We start from the raw sequence: 23,475 nt of genomic DNA, 5'->3' as shown, positions 1-23,475 counted from the left end.
GGATTTTGTGTAGCTGCACTACATCCTCTCCTCAATGTGGAAGTCAGCTATCTTTAACAGTAGGCAAGATTCACCCCAAATAATGTAAATTTTCAGAATGAAATTTATTACAGTATTTGGATACTCTCTACTGTTAAAGTAGACCCCACCCAGCCTCCCCACGCTTAATGGGCTGTCAAGGAGAATTCTGATGAGCTAAAACGTTCGAAACACACCTGGTGGAGAACAGGTGAACTAGACAATCATCTGGATAGCCATTCAGTCTTCTGTTTGAATGCCAACTCGTCTGTCGGCACGGAGAGATATAAGCTATCTGTAACAGTAGGTAAGTATCCAAATAATAAATTTTATCATGAAAATTTATATAATATCTGTTGTTGCATGGGATTCAACTGGTTTCTGTTGCTAAATATTGCTTGCAACTTTTTCATCAGCATTTATACATGGTTTTTCCTTGTTTTGTGTATTTCATTGCTCCTGTGAATTTTGTGTTATGCATTATAATTAGAAATAAAGTAATTGATTTAAAAAAAATTTTACTACTAATGGGCAAAGGAACTGAGGCCATTACACTATGATTATTCATTCCATTTTACATTTCAAGTGATTTGCTTATATACTATATATATGCATGTTAGTAAAATATAAACCATATTTCCTCTCATTGAAGATGCTCCAACCTTGAAGGTGTACTCCAAGTTTTACTAGTAAATTTAAAAAAAAAAATAAACATAAAAGTAAGGTGGCAACACTGAGTTAATGGCTATGTTTTGGGTTGGTGAGTGTGCACATTCAAAGGACTCAGTGCATTATGTATGGTGGCTTTGGCTTCTGTTGCAGTTTGATTATAGTTGTTTTTTCTTCATTTAAGAAATAATTTATGTTTTGTAAAGTTCATTGATTTTAATAGGAGATAAGCATTTCTGAAGTTAACATACCAGTGAACTGAAAAACTTGAATAGATTGTGAAATAACGTGCGTTCTGTATGCATACTGCTCTGTTGCGTTGCGTCAGAGATTTCATAGGCTACAGCTGGTGCAGTATTTTAAGATTCAGTTAGTATTGGATTTAGGTTTATGCACTTTTTTTTTTATTCTCTTGGACAAGGAAAAATTTTCCCAAACAGCAAAATAGAGAATACTGTTTTATAAATATGGAATAACATTTTATTGCACAGGTGAATTGGTTAAAACATGGCTTGAATCACATCCCAAATAAAACAAAATAAATTTTTCCATTTGTTTCAGGTATGAAAAAGCTAGTTGTGAATTTCTGAGGAAGCTGTTGTGAAAAGGTAGCATATGCTGATTAACAAAATTTCCACTTTGATTATGATGTTCTTGTTCTAGTAAGATTTACCAGTTAACCCTTTTAACATGCCACAATTTTACTTTTGCCCACCAGTAATGTTCCCATGGAAGTCAGGGTCACTTGAGAATGAAAATACCGATGATATTTATCTAAAGTACAGCTTTTAATTTACTGCTCATCTGTTAACTAGTGCACTGTAATCAGCCATTGTGGAAATAAATCATTGTGACTATATGTATTACTTTTTGTTTTTTATGATAATTTACAGACGCTCCCCCTACTTATGAACTAGTTACGTTCTGAACGGCTGTTCGTATCTTGATTGTATGTAAGTACAATATGATATACATAATGTCAATACATACAATACAATCAATACTATATGTTTTTTCATCCTAAAAGACAATACACTGTGCATACAGTACTGTCTTGTACTGTAATTTCTTTATAATCGCCACTTTAGTTTCCATTGAGAGAACTTGCTGCTGTTTACTACTGCCATTATCTTCACTGGCCTTATGCTTGCTAATAGTAAAGGATGGGCTTGATATTTCACGATAAAATCACACGAATAGATCAGAGCGCAACAGATGGCATCTTATCACTTGTGTAGGTTTGAGAGTCTGGGGCGGCATATCAGTGTCAGCTATGGTACTGCAGTGTGGGTAGCGGGAAAAATTGTAACTAAGTAGAGGCGCACAGTACAAAATTTGAACTTACGGGTGGCAAAGGGAGTGCTCCGAACACAATTTTAATTTACAGTATCATTTTTTCATATCTCTGAAAGTTCGTAAATTGAAAGTTCATAATTAGGGTAGTGTCTGTATTTACTATTTTCACTGAGAATAATGTATGCAGTTTATTGAGAGCTCTTAAGCAGGTGTTCTGATTGCTGTCTAGCAAAGGTTACCTTTCTTTCGGGGGGTTAGATGGGCTGATGAAAAACTTAACCTTCAGCCTCTTTGATGCATGTTAAATTTCAGAGACTTCTGGTAATAAAAAGGTAGTGCCCTTGATGCTGGGAAATATGGTATTTGTCCAAACACAACTTATTTTCTGTACAGATGCATTACTTGTGTTTAAGCCCATATTTGTGGTCAACAGTGTATCTAGACACACATGCACCTCTTGTGGAGCCTCAGGCTCCTGTCAGATAGAGGCCTCACTTTTATGTAGTTTTGCTAATAGCTGTGATGTATCAGTAAGTTTTTGAGGAGGTCACATCAATCATAAGAACTGGGAAAACTGAAAAACTTGAAATTTTGTTAGAAAACCTCGGGATTAGCAGACTGGAACAAATGATATGCCTTCAAGCTCATGGAATTGAGATAAGGAATTGAATCCATGGCTGTAAAGGTAAACAAGATTGTAACTGTAAAGCTAAAGCCCTGAGAATGATATCAGAATGATTGATTGTAATTGCAAGTCCATAGGGAAATTTAGGGACCCTATTTAACAGTTAAGAGAAATTAACATATACTGGAATTGTATCCTTTTCTTTTGTTAGGTGGACTTTCAGCATTGATTGAAGCTCATTTGTCCTAAGAGTAAAGTGATGCATACTGTGGCATCTGCATTGTTACATTTTCAAGCAATTTATTATTGACAGGATGCCGTGATATCCGAGTCCAAAGCACGTGAGCTGTATTATGATCTGGTGCTGCAGATGTGGACCATGTATCGAGATTGTCGACTTGTGCATGCTGATCTGAGTGAATTTAATATTTTGTAAGTAGGATATTAATTTTTGTCTAATGACCTTGAAGAGCTCTTATTTGCTTCCATTATGCTCAGGTACAGGAAGCAGCAATAATCTGAACAGAATCTATTTATAGTGTTTATAGATAACTAACATAGGTGGTTTACAGCAAGATTCATTGAGAGTTCGTCCCAAGATTTAGTAGTTTGTTTCAAGATTCAGCTTGAATTTGCGTTGAGATTTGCAGGGAGTTTGTTCAGAGACTGGACATGAGTGGAGCACAAACTCTTGCCACATCTAGGCACTTACTTTCTCAAGATCTCATCACAAACTGTCACTGAGTCTTAGCACAAACTCCTCCTGAGTCTCATCATAAACTCTCTGAATCTCTACATAGTGTTTTGTTAAATCTCAATTATAAACTTTCTCTGAATCTTGACACAAACTCAAGGTTGGTTTTAAGAAAGAAGTTAAATTATTCAGTGAGAAGATACGCTTTTTGTCCTTAGTTTATCAAGAGAATGTTTGGAATTCAGCGTGTAGAGAATATTTATGGGTGCAGCCAAAATCATGTTATTATGAGTATTATTGATAATCTTATACAGAAAAATCACTCTGTAAAGGTGACTCAAGTTGGTTATATGCAGTTTATTACTGTATCAGAGGCATTAATGCTTATTTTCAGTTACTAAGTAACACCAGAAAGGATGATAAATGTGATAAATGGCAATGACTACAAAAGTAATCATTTGAATATTATTAGGAGAATTAGGTACTATGTTTGTATCTACATACAAAACAAGTTTAAATGATACAGGTGAACCATTAATGGAAATTTATTAGGTGTATGAATGTTGATAATGAGTTACCCACTTTTTCCCCTAACATCACCATTCCTTTCAACAGATAGAGAAAGGCAGATTATGTTAATATGGTAATAGTAATTTATAGTTTTTCCAGGATTTTATTGATTTGATCAATTTTAATGTTGAATAAACAAAAAATCAAGCAAGGCAGTTGTTGTATGTACTTAAAAAAATAGGTACCCAACAAGGTGCAAAATTATGTTTTCGGTCATTACAATATTTGAAGATACTTTTCCAAGCTCACTAAGTTGCATGTCTAGACTTATGGGGCTGCAAGGAAGGTTTTGCTTGTAAATGAAGGATAAAAATTGCAGTAAGTGGTTAAAACTTATTTGCTCAACATCCTTTACCAAATAAAAAATCTGCTGCTGTTCTCACATTTTGCTACAAATGACTAGCATGATAATGTATGCAGTCTGATGCAAAACATTATTTAAGATGTGCCAGTAGAGGCAAAATTAGTGTTATGTATTGTCATGAAAGAGTGGTTACCATTGACAAAAATATTTTGTGTAAAGGCTGAATCAGCATTTTGATTTAAAGAAACCTTGATTTGACATCATTTTTGATACTTGGAGCCAAAATCAAATTGTGGAACTGCTTTATTATATCACCAATTAAGATAAAGAAGAGAAAGGTCATCCTAATTATTACATTGTCATATTTGTTGTTAGCTCATTTTCCAGTTAGAACTTTACCATCATCACATTTTGTCAAATTTTTTGTAAAGATTGGTGATTTGGTGAATTTATTTTATGTATTTTTTGAGGTGACAGTTACTGAAATTAAAACTGGTAATGGATTGAGGAATTTTCGTACAATGTTGCTAAAAATGTGAATGGGTTTTGTATAAGAAAGTTAACTTAGTGGTCTGGTTAAACTATTTATTTATTGAATAAAAATAACTGGCTTTGTTTAAGAGTTCTTACTGTAAACCTGATTGGAAGAGAAAATGTGATATCAATAGAAGATATGTGTGCTCTTTCCAAACACAGTAACAATTACATACTTTGGTTTGATTGCTTTTGGCATTGCTGTAACCATTACTTATTTGGTTTGATTATCTTTCAGTAAAATTAAATATTTATTTGCCAGTTTTATAGAGATATTCACCATATTTAATCTTTCAGGTATCATGAAGGGCGGGCATACATTATTGATGTCTCGCAGAGCGTTACGCATGACCACCCGCAGTCTTTGGTGTTTTTAAGGAAGGATTGCACTAATATTACTGGTATGGTGTCTCCATTTTATATAGCTTGTTGAAAGAAATTTAATTTAATTTTTTTTCTTTTTATAAAAGAATAATGACAAAGTATGTAATTCCCTAAAATATGCCGGATTTCTGCCCTGGTAGGTGTTAAGGGTATCGGCGGCCTGCGATTTTGGTGATATTGGCTCAAATTCGTGAAAATTAGTTATCGTCATATTTCCACAGATCTGGGTCCCGGCCATTGCCACACGTAAGATAATATCGATACGAAGCCTTTTAAACAGTTTAAAGGCCAATTTAAAGGCCACACCCAAGTAGAGAATTAAAGGTCTGGTTAGGGGTGGTTTTACTATTTCATTTTGCATTCATTCTTCAGGTATTTCTATTTCTTTTCATTGCGTATTCTTTGTATGCCGCATAATATATTTTCCTGATAGAGATGGCAACGCTTCCCAGGATTGAATACTGCGAGCCAGTTGTCCCGAGAGAGAATTCTTATATTTCGTTGATGTAATCGTGTACAGTATTTGTTATTTTCAATCCATTGCAACACTTCCTCGGACTTTTGGACGTCAATTGTGTATTATATATATTACCAACATGCCAAAACAGAAGTTTAGTAACCGAAGGGAAGCAAGCTCTCGCAATATCAAAACTTATCTTGAAGCTAAAAGTATAGACACAGCTAATGTTATGGCTTCTCACAAGTTGCCACCAACTACGTGTGCTGAGGAGATGCCAAGTACTTCCTATTACGAAGCCCGCTCCGAGTGAAATCTATTATTCCCTTGCAAAATATTATATCAAGATGATGATGATGATGGCACCGACGACTTTGTTTTGAAGTTATCTGATGATGAGGAGAGGGAGGAGGAAGAGAATGAGCATTTTCAAGATGTAATTGCTGTCCCTGACGTAGCTTCTGGAGATATTGAAGCTGCTGGTGCTCTCGCATTGTGGCAAAGATCACTAGACAGGGAATTCATATACTATAAAGTATTTGTTGGTGAAGGGGATTCGACAGCATATAAAGGAGTATGCAGTTTGAATGAGGGCACTGGTCCTTATGGCACTCCATATCCAGTGCTCAAGGAAGAATGCATAAACCACGTTCGGAAGAGGATTGTCTTTCGTCTTATGGCCTTGAAAAAGATACACAATATGTTTCAAAATCTGTAACAACAACAAACAAAGTTATGTTTAGGAGTGAGCTTGGAGGACTCAATAAATTGAGTGATAGCACGGTCATAAAGATTGGAACATGATATCAGCTATGCAGCAAGTTCATTGCTGCCTATTATGAGAAAAATAACAGGAGAAAGCCTGAAAGGCCTTCAGATGAAAGAGAAGACCAGGAAACGAATGTCTGCTATGCATTCAAGAAAGCAAAGAACATCAAAAGGAGGATATGAAGGAGGGGCTCATTAGCCTCCTAAAAACCTGGCAGCACAAGAGTCGAGTGGCATTCTATGATTATCCCCAAAAATAATATATGATAAACTATTTTCTTTAAGTGATAAGTGTTTTTTTTAGAGGGAATAATATATCTCTTATAAAAGAGAGGGGAACAAGTGCCATGTAGGCTTTTCCAAGAAACTTTATATGCTTCTAAAAGCAAAATAAATGGTTAGCAAAACTTTAACTGCATTTTTCTCAAAACTTACTTTTTCTACATTCAAATTCCAAAAACTCCCGTATTTATGAATGGATTTTAAAAATCTAAAAAGCAATTTGAACAAAGATAGTGAGAGAACACATCGGCAAATTTATTTTTCTTTTTTTTCTAAAAATTTTTTTTTACCAAGATCTAATATATAATTTTATGGTATTTTTTATTACACTTTTTAAAATATTTTTTTAAAATAGCATACATCACATATTAGATTTTTGAGTTTGCCGTTTTATTTGATAGGAACTAAACTTTCTGCTATTACTTTTGTTTTTAAATTGAATGATAAATAATGAAGGAGATGTACTTTAAAAAAACACAAAAAAATGTTATGTTTAAAAGAAAAATATTCGTTAAAAAAAAAGTTTTCATCCAATTCACCTGAAATTTTGTATGCATCTTCAGTAAAACTAGAGGTAACACCTGTAGAAGTTTGAACACCATCACTCAAAATTAATCCCTGACCCCGCCGATACCCTTAAAGGAAATAACTTGCGAATCCTGTTCCTGGAGTGTCCTCCGATTGACGACTGCAAACTGATGACGATGTTAGCAACAATAAAAAACAACTCTCTCCAAGATCGTTATGATGAAATCTGCTTCAAAGTCTTACTTATTGTTAAAATTCACTAGTTGAATTACAGTTATTTTGATCATGTATATTTTTGCATTTTACAGAATGTTTTTGTTGAAAACAAATGTGTTAGTGAACTTAGGGTCTTAATTGTTCCACTGTTTTATTACTGATGATCTTAATTATCTCACATTCATTTAATAGTATATTAATATAAATAATAATAAAATATAATGAATAACTAAAATGAAAAAATATGAAAAAAGGAAAAAAAATATTTTTGCTTCAATATTGATATTTGATTAAGCTCCTGACCCCACAGTTCCGAAATCTGAAAAATTCCAAAAACTGAAGCACATCTGGCCCTGAGGATTTTGGGTAAAGGATTGTTTACCTGTAATCTAAATTTCATTATCTTACTTTTCATTTTAGAGACTCCACTTCTTTTTACTTGACAATTATGCACTCATGTCTCGGCCTAGGCATCTACATATGCAGCTGAATTCTATCATTTTTATCATGTTTTATTTTTAATTTTTCATCCTTTACCATGAGCTTTAATTCAAATGTTTCTACATTGAGTTTTTATTCATACTCTTCATACAAATAATGAAATACAATGTATTTATAGGTATATATATAGATATCGCCGGTTAAACCGAACTATTGGCTAAGACAGACACACTGGTTCCCCCCTGTTATTTTGTCTTAATGAGGGTCGACTGTACTGCATCAGCTGTAGATGACGTAATAGTATCACTAAAATCCATCATCATGAATAAATAGCAGATTTCATTATGCAAAAAACTTGAAAACACATTTTAAGAGAATAAATCAAATGTAGGACTATGGCATTTTTTGCTTAGGTTGGACTTCTTGGAGGGGGTGACTTCTGTAGGTGATGGAGAAAAGTCAAGGATTTCATCCTTCATGTTCATTAATGTTCACAGTTGCTGTGTATGTAGTACCTCTATGAGTTGTAGTTAGCAGTGGTCAGGGTGGAATCTAAAATTTTGACGGATTGAAATTGTTTGGGGCAATCCAAGCTGTTTTGGTGTTTTTCCCTGAAGTGCTTCAGAATTGCAGCTTCCTGTAGGTGGCAAGAAAGATGCTTGGAGAGAGGGATGTTTGTCACAGCAACATATGAAAGAGGGCATCCTCTGTTGTGGCATTTGAATTGGTGTATGCCATTATATCACTTCAAATATTTGGGAGAAGGGCTAGGTTGTTTTAAAGATGATCTGCTGTTTGATGGTTTTTTTTTAGTTGATGAGGGCAATCTTGACATTGTTGAAGGTGGCGGTAATGTCCTAAATTTTCTTTTTAAGGGCTTCTTCATCCTGATGGTAATGTTAGTGCATGTAACACTTACAGTATAGGTTTGTTACATCTTGATGCCATTGTTTCTTACAATGGTAGTTTCTTGGTACCACTTCTTTAGAGTAAGTTTGACTTGCTTTTATATTTTTGTTTGTGAAACCTGTGTTGACAAGAACATGGACTGCTCTGCCAAATTTGCTGTGTTTACTTCCACCCAAAGCTGTGCAAGACAGCTCTCCAAATGTAAGTGTCCACGTTGTTCTCCTTGTAGATGTTTGGACACTTGCTCTGTCTCTTTAAACAGAGGCAGGGGTTGGTCAGTTTACAGTAGACAAGATGATATTTGAGATTTGAGGCTGTTCTGCTGGTTTGTAAGAATAGATTTTCTTTAGTCAAGTGGAAGTACACATTAGACATAAACCACTTTGTGCTTAGCAGTAAAATATCAAGAGATAACAGTTGATATCTCTGGGTCAAGAGTTATCACAGGATTTACTTAGAACTGTGACAGGAACCATCTTATAATCACAGTCACAATTCATCTGACAGGGAATAGGAAGTTTTGCTCAGCCATATTCATCCATGTTCAATTCTCTGTTGGTGAATGAAAGTAGGCTTATCTGACACTGGAATGAGGAACTTTTCTTTAGGTTTGTTTTCAGAAACAAAGAGGCCGTGGTAGACAAATGTCATACTGAGAAGCATGACAGTGTAAGAGAATTTGTCCTACAGTCTTGAACATTGGAGTAAAAAGCTTCTTGGGCTGACCTTGTAAGATTTTGAAGTTAATTGATATTAATAATAAAAGTTTTGCAACTCTTGGAAGCATTATATGCTACTAATAAATGGGAGCTTGAATTCTTGGTAAAAGCATCAAAGTGGAACTGTCAAATTTTGTTTTGTTTCATTTATTGATAATAAGGTAGAAAGTTTTGGCAGGTACTTACACTGTACACACAGTTATGTTTTGCTTTTCATTCTGTTTCAACTCACCTCTTTTGTTTCAGAATACTTCCGAAGAAAAAATGTGCCCACCATGACCATAAAGGAGTTGTTTAATTTCATAGTGGATCAAACCATTACCTATGAAAACAGAGTTGAGTATTTAGAAAAATTACAAGAGATAGCTTCAACCCGGCCTGTAGGAGAGATGACAGATAAGGAGAGGGTTGATGAAGAAGTTTTCAAGAATGCTTTTCTCCCAAAAACTCTAGATGAAGTAAGTAAAAATGTAAATGAAGCTGTCTTTGCATGTCACCCACATTTTGCAAAATTTAAAAGCACTCGGACATGGTTTTGTTGTCTTGATGGCTGTTTGATAGTCTGGTGGGTTTTAAATTAGTATAACAACGTAAGATGTTCATCCCACTCAACTCATATCTTTGTTATATTCGCATGATTTCTCACTGACCACATTTTGCACAATGGTATTTTTCTGTGATCAATGTATGTAAAGTTATTTTTTCATTTCACCCATCAGTTATGTATGTGTTTGCATCTTGGTTCTGAATATCCCCAGACTCAACAAATTTTTGTTTAACAGATGTGAGTTGTTTTGTAGTCTAATGATGCATGCACCACCTGGACCCTTGGGTATATGTTAATCTCCTACATTGCTTTTCTTGGATCTGCATTGGTGTTAACAACTGTGTACAGAATCCCTGCAGATCATTTGCAGGATTGCCATTTTCTTAAATCATTCTGATATCATTTCATTGTAACCTAATTCATCGCCTTTTCATCTTTATTGCGTCTTCCTTTCATGTATGTGTCTTCTATGACTTTTGTACTACCATTACCAATGTTTAACTCTCTACCAGCTGTGTGGTGACAACTTACTGTAATTACTTAAAATATAACTAATTTTTGCGAGACTTACGCTTCTTGGCAGTTGTGTTAGCAGTGTTCTGTGGTGCATTTTGTTTTTCCCAAGTTTTATATTGCTGTTCTTTTTCAAGTCTTGTTAGTTTTTAAATCTGTAAAAGAAAACTATTGTGCTGCCTTTGTCTGTCCATCTGCATTTTATTTTGTCTGCACTTTTTCTGTCTGCCCTCAGATCTTAAAAACTACTGAGGCTAGAGGGCTGCAAATTGGTATGTTGATCATCCACCCTCCAATCATCAAACATACCAAATTGCAGCTCTCTAGCCTAATTAGTTTTTATTCTATTTAAGATTAAAGTTAGCCATGATCGTGCATCTGGCAACAATATAGGACAGGCCAGGCCACCAGTGGCCCCTGGTTAAAGTTTCATGGGCCATGGCTCACATACAGCATTATACCGAGACCACTGAAAGATAGATCTGTTTTCGGTGGACTTGATTATACAATGTACAGAAAAGTTGATTGCGTCGAAGAAACCTCAGCACATTTTTTGCTTGTTATTGTTTTGAAGTTGGTTTTCTAATATTAAGTGTTGCTGTCAATTAGCTACTGACTGGTTATCCATTTAGCACTTGGAGTTAGATTAATGTTCACACTAACCTCTTTTGTTAATTTGTATTATTTTACTGTAAGTGAACGGTAAGTTGACTGCTATGTTACTTTGCACTGTATTTTGTTGTAATTTTAGCTACTATTACAGTATGTTGTTTTGTATTTTCTCAGAGCTGTTTTCCTGGTGTTGACAATATGTCTTGTTATCCTTTGATGGACTGTTTTCTTGTACAGTACTCTACTGCGTTTACGTTGATATTCCATTATGGATGTTGTTATCACTTTTATCTTGTTTATTATCGAGTTTGTTACAGTGCACTGCGAGTGTTCTGTGTGAAAGCTGTTTTGTGTATTTGCTGTGTTTTTTTAAACTATTTCCCATTATTGGCTTGATGAATAGCTCACATAATCCAGTCCCTATATGTATAGACTGTAGAGTGACACTAACAGATCACGAATATCAAGTTTAAAAAAAAAATTATTGGGGAGAGAGGGACTGACAATGAACAGACTGGTTGGTTATCTTCAGCTTTATTGTCCCCGACAATATGAGTTCATGCAAGCCTATCTTTGAATCAGTGACGTTACCTTCCATTTATTCGAAGGCCCAGAAGTCTGGCAGTTGAACATCACACATGTTGAACAGATCAGAGGAATGGGTCTCCTTCCTTTGATCTCACATGACCAGGAAAGAAGTCCCAGGTGAGGCTGACTACCAGTCAGTTTAGAGATTTGCTCAGAATCCTCCCACCAAGGAGTAAGTCTCCCATACGTATAGACCGAGGGTTTGTATATGTAGGAACAAATAAAAATTTTTAAAGTAATTGTTTTTCCTAACATACAAACCTGAGGTCTTTACATAAATGGCCCACCGCTAACTGCCCCTCATTCTTCTTCATGGGCCAAAAGGTAAAGTGAATGCATATCATCTGGATGGGAGGGATTTCTCCCATTCTGTCGGTAGCGAACTACCAATATCCACCTTGTTTTAAGTTAAACGGCTGACTTCGGCTTGTGCTGAAAGTAAATCCCACATGTAAAGACCTCAGGTTTGTATGTTAGGAAAAATACAAATTAGTTGAAAAAATTTGTCCTATTTGGTAAGTAAAAGCAAAATTATCATTAGTAGACTAAAAGACAAATCATATGGGCAAGGCCTGTAAAAGCTACATGAATTAGCTCAGTGGTCTGGTTAAACTACAGGCACCACCCTACTTATGAGCATGCAAGTTACGAACATTCATAGATACGAACAGACAGGGTCACAAGTTCAGATTTTGCTCTGCATGCCTATTCTTCTAGTAAGAATTTTTGCAAAGAACAGAAGAACACCTGTTCCTTTAACCCCTTCCCTAATTATACTAAGAATTCTTGTGATTAATTACCATGTATTCTTCTTACAGTCAAAAGAATACTTGTTCATTCTCATAAAATATTCCTGCTTATTTCTCTCTGCCCGATTTAGCTCGTTCTTTGATAAATTCCCATTTTCTATATCCCCTCTCCCCATAGTAAAAGTTTAGTATGTGTTTTTGGTACTGGATGGCGGTGTGCATTGTTTACTTTGTGAACTTCCCGTGTCATACACTGCTCCTGTTAAATTCTCTCCAAGTTCATAACTTCAAAGTGTGAAAAATACTAAATTTTGAATTTGCATGAATCTAAATTTTATTTTCTTCTTTATACCTCTCTAGCATCCAAAGTAATTCTTTACAATACTGCATGATTTTAAAATACAGTGAAAACAGTATAATCTATGACTTCCTAGTTAACCGTATTTTAAAATTATGCACTACATATTAAAAACCAACCTGCAAACAATTCAAGATACTAATGGCTGCCTGGAATGAAACTTGTTTGTAAGTAGGGTGGTGACTGTACTTGATAATAATAATAATCCCCTTTGTCAGCAAACAGACTCATCTTCCTTTTTGGTAGAGGTGAAGGGTAAACAGTCTGCAAGTGATGTGCTGCCTGGCACAGCCCAGTCACCATGCAAGCTCGTGCTCAGCCTTCTGTTCTGCCTGGCCATTCCTTACCTGCTTTGCACTCTGCTTGTTATCATCACTACACACCACACTGACCACACAACACCTGCATTGCCTGCTGTTCAGCCTGACTTTTCCACGCCTGCAGTGCCCACCAATTGTCTTGCACTCACAAATCCTGCTGTGATCATGATTCTAGTTATGTGCCCATGCCATAGGATGATTTCTTCCTGTCCCTCACAAAACAGATTTTGTTCTCATCTGTGACCAGTGTAATGCAGTAGCTGTTGATGTGGATAATAACTGTGACTCTCGACTATGCCACCTCTTGCAGTGCCTGTACTATATCGGTGACCAAGCCTGTATCCAGTGATTGGTCATTCATTGGTGACTACTCCTCTTCCAGGACTCCACCTACAGCAGTTACCTCATTATAGCCCAGGCTTGAGGCCATTCCTCTCCTGGATCCCAGTCATCATTGTTTTTCCTCTCCTGAAGGTCTGACTCTGGTCACTGTACATGAGAAGATCCACAGTCTGCTATTTCATGGGATCCTTAAAGAACACCACGCTACTCCAGTCATCTTTGTCAAAGATATCATCATCAGGCAAGAAGAGTGTTAGCTGGGCCAGCAGCTGCAAGACCCAGACTGCGCTAGCCATTCCAAGTCTTACATTACAGCTAAGACCACAAGAGCAGTAAGGACTGCATCCAGAGTTGAGTTAATGATAGTGATCATGACTTTGGGAAATTATAATTTTCCTCATCTATCCCATTTTTTGTTATCCCTCTTCTTCCTCTTCTACGTGGCTTTCTTTCCCTGTAGGAAGATGTCAAAATTTACTTATGAGTACAGGTGTTTTTTAGTCTTGATGATTAATCGTAGATTGTTAAAACCCAGTATTTTAATTAAATCTTCATTGTCATTTACCTGTTTAGGGTACTCTGCAGTCTGTACATGTAGGGACTGGACCATGTGGGCTATTCATCAAGACAACACTGGGGAATAGTAAAAAAGACACGGCAAATACATGCAACACTAAACAAAAAAGCAGCTTTTATACACAAGTTACACAGTGCACTGTAATGGAAAGGATAAAAGTAAAAACATCCATATTGGAATATTGTCAACACCATGGAAAACAGCTCTGAGAAAATAATGTATGAGTAGCAAAAATTACACCAAAATATAGTGTGAAGTAATAGGGCAGTCAACTTACCCTTCACATGCAGTACAATTAATGCTTGTTCATAGGATTATCTCTGGTCACTTCCGAGACATATCTTGGCAAATAAAAGAGCGCCTCTCAGGAGCAACAGAGCTGGCTTCTTGTTATCAGTATAGCTTGAGGATTGATTTGAATAACATTCAGAGGGAAATGTTACTTAACCCTTAAACGCCTACTGGACGTATCATACGTCAACTAAAATTGTCTGTTGGGTGCCAAGTGGACGTACCGTACATCGACTACAAAAAATTTCAACCTTCGGTCAACTTTGACTCGACCGAAATGGTTGAAAAACGCACTTGTAAGCTAAAACTTTTACATTTCCAGTAATATTCAATCATTTACCTTCATTTTGCAACAAATTGGAAGTCTCTAGCACAATATTTCGATTTATGGCGAATTTTTTAAAAAACTTTTTCCTTACGTCCGTGTGGTAACTGCCGAAAATTTCATAAATTCTTTCGTCATTTTGTCGTAATTTTTGCACTGTTTTATATTAGCCATTACGTAAAGTTTTATATATGAAAATGTGTGCAATTTCATGTAAAATACAACAAAATACAATCCATGGTTGTAGCTTTTATCAGGTTGGAAATATTTTCATATAAATCTCGATAACTGCCAAATTTCAATCTTCGGTCAACTTTGACTCGACCGAAATGGTAAAAAAACGCAATTGTAAGCTAAAACTCTTACATTCTAGTAATATTCAATAATTTCCCTTCATTTTGCAACAACTTGGAAGTCTCTAGCACAATATTTCGATTTATGATGAATTTTTGAAAAAAACTTTTTCCTTACGTCGGCGCCAGAAATTCTTTTGTCACGTTGTCGTAATGTTTGCACCGTTTTATATTAGTCGTTACATAAAGTTTTATATATGGAAATGTGTGCAATTTCATGTAGAATACAACAGAAAATAACTCATGGTTGTAGCTTTTATCAGTTTTGAAATATTTTCATATAAATCACGATAACTGCCAAAATTTCAACCTTCGGTCAACTTTAACTCGACCAAAATGGTAAAAAAACGCAATTATAAGCTAAACCCCTTACATTCTAGTAATATTCAATCATGTACCTTCATTTTGCAACAAACTGGAAGTCTCTAGCACAATATTTCGATTTATGGTGAATTTTTTTGAAAAAAAAAAAAAAAAAAAAAAAAAAAAAAAAAAAAAACCAAACTCTTTCCTTACGTCTGCACGTGGTAACTCGGCCGAACATCTCAGAAATTCTTTCGTCACGTTGTCGTAATGTTTGCATCGTTTTACATTAGTCGTTACATAAACTTTTATATATGAAAATGTGCGTAATTTCATGTAGAATACAACAGAAAATAATTCATGGTTGTAGCTTTTATCTTTTTTGAAATATTTTCACATAAATCACGATAACTGCCAAAATTTCAACCTTCAGTCAACTTTAACTCGACCGAAATGGTCGAAAAATGCAATTGTAAGCTAAAACTCGTACATTCTAGTAATATTCAATCATTTACCTTTATTTTGCAATAAATTGTAAGTCTCTAGCACAATATTTTGATTTATGGTGAATTTTTGAGAAAAACATTTTCCTTACGTCCGCGCGGTAACTCGGCCGAACATCTCAGAAATTCTTTCGTCACGTTGTCGTAATGTTTGCACCGTTTTATATTAGTCGTTACATAAACTTTTATATATGAAAATGTGCGCAATTTCATGTAGAATACAACAGAAAATAACTCATGGTTGTAGCTTTTATCAGTTTTGAAATATTTTCATATAAATTACGATATAGTAAAAATTCGACCTTCGGTCAACTTGAACTCGACCGAAATGGTCGAAAACTGCAATTGTAAGTTAAACACTTACAGTCTAGTAATATTCAATCAATTAGCTTCATTTTTCAACGAATGGGAAGTCTCTAGCACAATATTTCGATTTATGGTGAATTTTTGAAAAAAATTTTTTTTACGTCCGCTCGTTATGGATTCATGCATCATTTTGTGATAATATTTTCTCTGTGTTGCTTTGATCGTTTTACAATTTGTTGTATACCAAAATCATTGCAATTTAGTGTACAATACAAAGAAAAAAAATAATCCGTTGGCTTTAACCGTTTTGCTCACAGCGCGATTTGTATAAAATTATATGAAAAATTTTTTTTGCGCTGTCATATATTTCAATATTTATATATGATAATGATATTTTTTCTCATTTCTGATGGTTGCATACTAAACTTCAGGCAATGACAAAAAAATGAGCCAAAATGAACTCTTAATCTTAAAAACTAAGCGTGCTGTGATTTTTGAAAAAACTTTTTTTACGCTTTGGCGCTTAACTCCCAACGCCGCGCATACGGGAGACATTTTTGTAAATAGAGGCTCGGCGTTTAAGGGTTAAGTGAATTATTGTTATATATATAAATTTAGTAGGACTTTTAAGAAACTTTGGTGTGGTATATGTAAAAGGTAAATTATATGAAAAATATATTATGCAGTTTATATGAAGTGTGTTAAAAAATATCTGACCTTTATTCATAAAAAATACTCGTATTCAGCTACAATAATTTTACACTAATTTCCTTCAAAGTAGTCCCCTTTAGCTGCCACACACTTCTCCCAATGGTTCTGCCACTGTTGGAAGCAGCTCTGGAACGCTCTTTTGAGATGGTTTGCAGCTGGTTCGTTGCATTTTGCATGATTTCTTCTTGGGACTTAAATCTTGCCCCTTTGAGTGGTATTTTCAGCTTGGGGAAAAGCCAAAAGTCACACAGAGCCATGTCAGAAGAGTAGGGAGCCTGATGAAGCACAGGTCTGTTTTGTTTGCCCAGGAAACTCTGTTTCAAATGTGAGAAATGGGCGAGTGTTATCATGATGGAGCTGCCAATTGCCTGCTGCCTACAGGTCAGGCCGTTTGCATCTCACAGCGTGCGAAGGTGACGCAGAACTTCTTGATAGTACTCCTTGGTGATGGTTGTGCCATTTGGTGCGTACTTGTGATGAACCGCGCCACTGGAGTCAAAGACGACAGTCAGCATGACTTTGACACAGCTGCAGACCTGCCTTGCATTTTTTGGCCTTCGGGATGTTGGATGCTTCCATTGTGATGACTGCAACTTGGCTTCTAGGTCGTACCATAAACCCAGCACTCGTCGCCAGTGATCACTTGTTGAGGAGGAATCACTGGTCACAGACTGCAGCATGTCCTGTGTGATCTCCAAATGGAGTTGCTTCTGCTTGATTGTTAGCAGCTTTGGCACTAAATTCGCTGAGATTCTCCTGAAGCCCAAATCCTCAGCCAAAATGGAATGAATGGATCCAGTACTGATGCTCGCCTTGTCTGCAAGTTCTCTGATTGTGATTCGATGATCCTGCATCACAAGGGTCCTCACTTGGTCAATGACTATCTCATTTCCGGATGTTGAGGGCCTACCAGAATGTGCTTCACTCTCCACCGATGTGTAGCCATCTTTGAAGCGATTCCACTTGGGAATCGCCAAACTTTACACAAAATTTAATGCAGTAGCATTGTTCAAGCTTTTCTGTCATTTTGAAAAAATGAAAATCCGATGGCAGTCACTAACACTTCTTCACTCATTGGCTGTCTGCTTACGAATGACAGCTTCTGCAGGCAGCAAAAAATTCAAGCATGCACATTAGAATCAGCTACATACATGCACCAAACCACACCTCCTTAGCTTCATTTGTGTACGCATGAAAAATTATGGTCTGATGTTTTTGAACACACCTTGTATGACTAAAGTATTACATTTGCTGATATCTTTTTTATCTGTCTTGCACCTCATAGTTACAACCAAATTTTATTTCTGGGATTAAAACAAACAAAATATTTTTCATATAAATCCATAATTATTATTACCTTTATCTATGTGTAATATATATTTCTGAATATCTAATTTTTTTTTATTCGAGATTAATTTTTTTCAGTATAGACTTTTCACTACTGTTATTAGTTACAAGAAAATATGCCTTTTTAAAAAATTCCACACTTATTTCCAGGTAGTGGATTTAGAAAGGGATCGTAGACAGTTGAAAGAAGGCATCAAAACAGAGGACGACATAACTTACCGTACCATTATTGGCTTGAATAAGGACTTGTCAGGTGTTGAATTGACTCCCAGCATTCTTCCCAACAAAAATGATGATTCCAGTGGGGATGGTAGTGCAGGTGAGTTTCTTTTGAAGAAGTTTGTATTGATATTTTATACTTGTTACAGGCAGTAAGTAGGTATAATTTAAGAGTATACATCGAGCATTATTCTTTGCTCATTTGACAGATGGTGACAACAGTGATGAGAGTGAAGATGAGGGTAGTGATGACACATCGAACAACAGGTTAACTATTGTCCGTCCAAGAGGAGAATCTCCCTCTTCTAGGAAAGAAAGGAAAAAGGCATTTAAAGATGCCAAAGCTGAAAAAAGAAAAACCAAAGTGAAGAAGCATCTAAAGAAAAGAGCAGAAAAAGAGAGAAGGAAAAAATGAGCTGTTGAAGTACTGATTTTAATATATTTTTTATATGGTTTAAGGATTCATTTTTTGTTGTAATTCATTTTTTGTTGTATATTTGCTTTCAAAATTCCAGTCATCTTTATTCATTTATCATGTGTTCTTTGCAACTCAGTATTTTTATGTATAAATAATGTGTAGAAAAACTAGAGTATTACTTATTTCGCATGTTTAAACTGATGGATTACTGTACTGTATACTGGAAAGGATAATTGCATCATCCCCAGGGGATCTGGTGTTAACAGAGATTATGTTGAAAATATTGTTTCATGGGATTTATCCTATTTTAGATTATCTGCTGCAATATGCATGCATTGTTTTTATTTGAGGACTGCAGTTTAGGGAGTGAAGTTAGATTATGAATCTCTTGTGGTTGGTTTTCATTTTGAAGGAAGTATATTTACATTTTTCTTGCATTGTTGTTAAATTTAGTTTACTTTTGTTCATGAAATATTTTCAGGAAGCATTTCAGATGGCAGAGTACTTTAGTTGCTACATAGGCAATTCCCTAATAATATAGGAATATTATATAGTCTGTAACAAAATTTAAGCAGCCTCTTAATAATTTTTATTAAACAACATGTGATGCATTTTTTTTAAATTCTTATGTTTGGAAGTAAATTAGTTCCTTACGTACATTTTTTTATCATTGTCATCATATGATAAAAAGGAAAATTATGTGAGGTACTCTTTCTGAGTTGTATTAATATTAATTCATATAAGACAAATATGTGGCTCCTCTCGCATTGATCAACTTGAGTTTATATTGTGGCACTGTTGCCCCTTACATTTTAATCAAGTCAGTAATAGAATATTTCAACCTTAAAGGCTTCATCCTCGAATGTTTCCCAGCGAAATGGTGTAATGTGCTCATTATATGGTGAGAACTTTATGTTAACACTTATGTTTTGTACTTACTGCAAAACTGAATATACTAAATTTTGAAGTGTAAAAGAAGTGTTATGCATTTTATATTTCGTAGAAAAAGAACTAAACATGATTTTGAACATGGGTTAATTTGTAATCACTTAGTTTTTAATGTAGTCTGTGCTCAGATTTTCATGGAAGAAAATACCTACTTGGTTATCGCTGTAGTGCAAAAGTGTAATATGAATTATACTGAGAAAAGCTTCAGAGATATGTAATTCGCATATGTAAATCAAAGTCTTGACTAAACTTCAATACTTTGTTACAATTGATATACTGTACAGTAATCTCATGCTCATCATCGTTGATAGTTGAGTAAGGGCAGTATCATGTGTGTAACTTTTGGTAGCCTATCCCAAACTCTAGCAAAACAGCACAATTTATGTACCATGTTAATTATTGCTTACTTGATTCATTGGATGTATGTGCATGTTAGCATTCAGGATTTATGGTTCAACAGTAATTCGAAATTGACTGTAATCAGTCCATTTGCGACGCAAGTCGGAGTTTTTTCATCCATAAAGTGCTGACTGCTAAAGACATTACGGTGGATATATTTATTAGCAAAATAACGATAAAATTTCTGTTAGATTTGTTATTAATTATTTTTCACTTGAAACATTAAAATTGTTTAAGATATCTTGTTTTCACTTAATGTCCTGTAACTGAAGCCTGGAAAGGATTGAAAACTGGATTGTCTAAAATTATATATGCTCATCAGCCAGAAGTGTTTATTAACTATAGTCTACTTCATTCCATATGTCCACCTACCAACATAGGTTTTAGGTAGATGTGGCAATACGCATAGCCATCTCGTGATTGGCAGAAATCAATGTTTCCGATATCGTAGGCTTACTGTGATAAAGTTGCAGCAGTTTCTTCAGTAATGTAGGCTATCTGAATGCATTATATACAAAGAACCCTCACACCTTATTTAGATCATAAACATGCTGATTTATATCAATAATATGATACAAGCACATGAATGACAAGCATGTAACAAACAGTTTACTCAGGTCAAACACAAATTACTTTTATCTCACTATTTAAGTAAAAAAAAGACATCAGGCTATGTGAGTGTAAATAAATGGTATTTTAATAATGTTTTGCATGTAAATTATGATAGTTGGTTAATATTCAAAATAGGATGAAATATTATTGTAGTCTGTGAAGTGGTCTTGGGGGAGGTAAAGGGAACAGCCACTACAATATTGGCTGGAAGGCGGTAAATTTCAGTTAATACATGGCATGATGTCAAATATATATATTTTTTTTTCAGAATACTTTAGCGTATTTTTATAATTTTTCATTAAGTATACAGATCATTATACTAATAGCTCAGTGATTTGGCACTTTCAGGACTATTTTGCATAGTTATTGATCAAAATTTTGGAATTTCACTGAGTTGCCATCATCCCTCGAGTGTTGATGACACACGTCATAAAAGGTTATTGTAGACGTACATATTTTTTCTTTGTTAGGCATTGGAGTGATACATAAGTAGAACGAATAAATAGTTACAGTGGCAAGGTAATTTTGATTGAAATGGAATCAGTGTGCTCTTCAAAGAAGTCCAGTGCAAAGGTATTTGGCAATTCACTAGGACAGGCAGAGTTTCATTAGTCCGTACTTCGTGTTGTTTTTCAGTTTACGGACACAGGTATTGATAGTTATTTTTATGTGGATACACTGAAACTATATACATAGAATAAAGTTTGAATGTTATGAAATCTTCATATTTGAACAGTTTGTGAGCATAGGTCTAAGTGCAGCCTGGACTATACTAAAGAGATAAAACAATTATTGGAAGCTCATTGTTCTTTTGTTTGACCTGAGTTGACTGTTTAATACAAGCTCATTTTTTCTTTGCTTGAGTTAGTATATATACTTTTTTTATACAAATTGTATTGTTTATGATTTACATAAGAAGACATGAGGGTCTTTTGTGTATATAAATATTCAAATAAGGTATTGAAGAAATAGTGTAATATTTAAAACAATAAGCCAACAACAATCAAAGTATCATTAGCTCCCTATGCCCACGTGCTGTATCTTCCTCCATGGAAGAAGAACAGATAAGGTGAAACTGAATATAGTTACTTAAATATGAGATGTGAAAAGAATAGACTGCAAGGTTGATTTTCTTGTACAGAACTTTCGCCCATGAGGTCAGGAATGACCTCTGAAGAGATTACATAGACATTTTCAAGGTGAAATTGCAATTTATAAAATTGATAAGTCTTCAAACACTATCCTTAAATATCTCACTCAGTAATCAGTTTCTTCATACATAAAGTATTTTTGTGCTGCAGTAACACTACAGTATACCAAAATACTGTAAGTGCATAAGATATATATAATTACCTTACCAGGTAATCACATAGCTATAGTTTCTAACTAGCATGGCAGCTTAAAATCAAAATTTGTGGTAGTACTGTACTTCAATTGTTTAGTGTAGGTGACCAATCCCACCCACTAACGGGAACACTAGGAATGACTTAGTGGACTAAACCTTCATTGTTTCTGCCGTGCTTGATGTAAACATCAAGTACTTGCAGCAGTTTGTTCATTATTTTCCGGTTGTATAAATGGATTTCGGTGAAGTATTACTGCTTTTTTCGAGTAGCCTTCAAGCTGAAAGCTTTCAGAATCAGTTTTTTCTTTTGCTATTTTTAAGTTTATTCACGTTCATCAATTTTTTCGATACCATAGTGAATTTGCAGTCAAGATTAAACATCAGCTTATCACACTTTCCTTTGCAGCACTGAAAAAGTGCAAGGGCAGGAATGTAGTAGGAGAGAAATTGTGCTTAATGTTTTGGTTGCAATGAGCTTTAGGAAGAAAAGACGTTCTTGACAGCCAAGAATTGTGCTCTGGTACAGTACTTGCTTTGGCAGTACATATACTGTACTAAAATTGGAATGAAACAGAGAAGATTAGCATGGCCCCTGTGCAAGGACGACATGCAAATCGTGAAGTGTTCCTCATTTTTTTGTGCCAACCTGGCTTTCAGCTCACCTGGTGCCAGCTCCTGAGCTACTAGCTCGCCTGGCGCCAGCTCTTGCATCCGTTTTTTCTCTCCTCCTACTAGCCCTCCTGTTTTTTTTATCCACTTTATCCCTCGCTTCCTTCCCGTGCCATTGCCAGCTTGTGTATGGGATAACAGAAAATTAACCTTGTAACAGTGAAGTGCTGTGCAGTAGAGGAGGTGATATCCGGCCCGTTGGTTCTCCTAGACCTAAGTTACTGTCATACTCTCCTAAACCTGGGAGGAGTCATACTGAAAGTCCAATGGAGGGTGGTGGGAAGTCCCCTGGGTCGTTACCTCCTTGGTCAAACCTGTTGTACATTCCCGGGGATCGACAGATGGCCACTGAAAATGCGTCTTGATGGATGTGTAGTGGAGGAGGTGGTTGCTCGTCCTGCCAACTCTCCTAGATGAAGGTCCCTGTCAGACTCCCCTAAACCTGGAAGGTTGGTGGGGTTTGCCCACGGGTAGTCGCCTCCTCAGTTGAACCTATAGTACATTTCCAGGTATTGGCAGACAGCCACTGGAAAGGCATCTTGTTGGATGTGTAGTGTTAGACAGGCACTGGAAAGGCATCTTGATAGATATGCAGTGTTATCATCACTCGTCATATTGACGGCTTCTTGAGCACCTGACACCATCCTACTAGTGTCTGGCACCAGTTCTTGTTCTCTGGGCGCCCATTCCAAATGCCCAACACCAG

At 35.6% G+C, this 23,475-nt stretch overlaps 1 protein-coding gene and 1 non-coding gene across 3 annotated transcripts in view; both read left to right on the top strand.

The window, feature by feature from the left end:
- The window catches only part of RIOK1 (RIO kinase 1), a 79,194-nt gene extending 58,813 nt beyond the window's left edge, over positions 1–20,381 (top strand). For both annotated transcript variants that reach the window (XM_067098236.1, XM_067098237.1), the window contains 5 exons: positions 2,922–3,040; positions 5,008–5,111; positions 9,661–9,872; positions 18,310–18,478; positions 18,588–20,381. In XM_067098236.1, coding sequence (XP_066954337.1) covers positions 2,922–3,040; positions 5,008–5,111; positions 9,661–9,872; positions 18,310–18,478; positions 18,588–18,793 — 810 coding nt within the window. In that variant the 3' untranslated portion in view covers positions 18,794–20,381. The remainder of the gene's footprint in view (positions 1–2,921; positions 3,041–5,007; positions 5,112–9,660; positions 9,873–18,309; positions 18,479–18,587) is intronic.
- Positions 20,382–22,625: 2,244 nt separating this feature from the next.
- Positions 22,626–22,736, top strand: LOC136835102 (U6 spliceosomal RNA). Its single transcript, XR_010851982.1, has one exon. It is a non-coding gene; the product is annotated as a U6 spliceosomal RNA (small nuclear RNA).
- Positions 22,737–23,475: the final 739 nt, after the last annotated feature.

This window comes from Macrobrachium rosenbergii, chromosome 54 (genome assembly GCF_040412425.1).
Source record: "Macrobrachium rosenbergii isolate ZJJX-2024 chromosome 54, ASM4041242v1, whole genome shotgun sequence".
Classification (NCBI taxonomy): domain Eukaryota; kingdom Metazoa; phylum Arthropoda; class Malacostraca; order Decapoda; family Palaemonidae; genus Macrobrachium; species Macrobrachium rosenbergii.
Note: the sequence above shows the minus strand (reverse complement) of the source record. Positions and strands in the feature narration are given on the sequence as shown.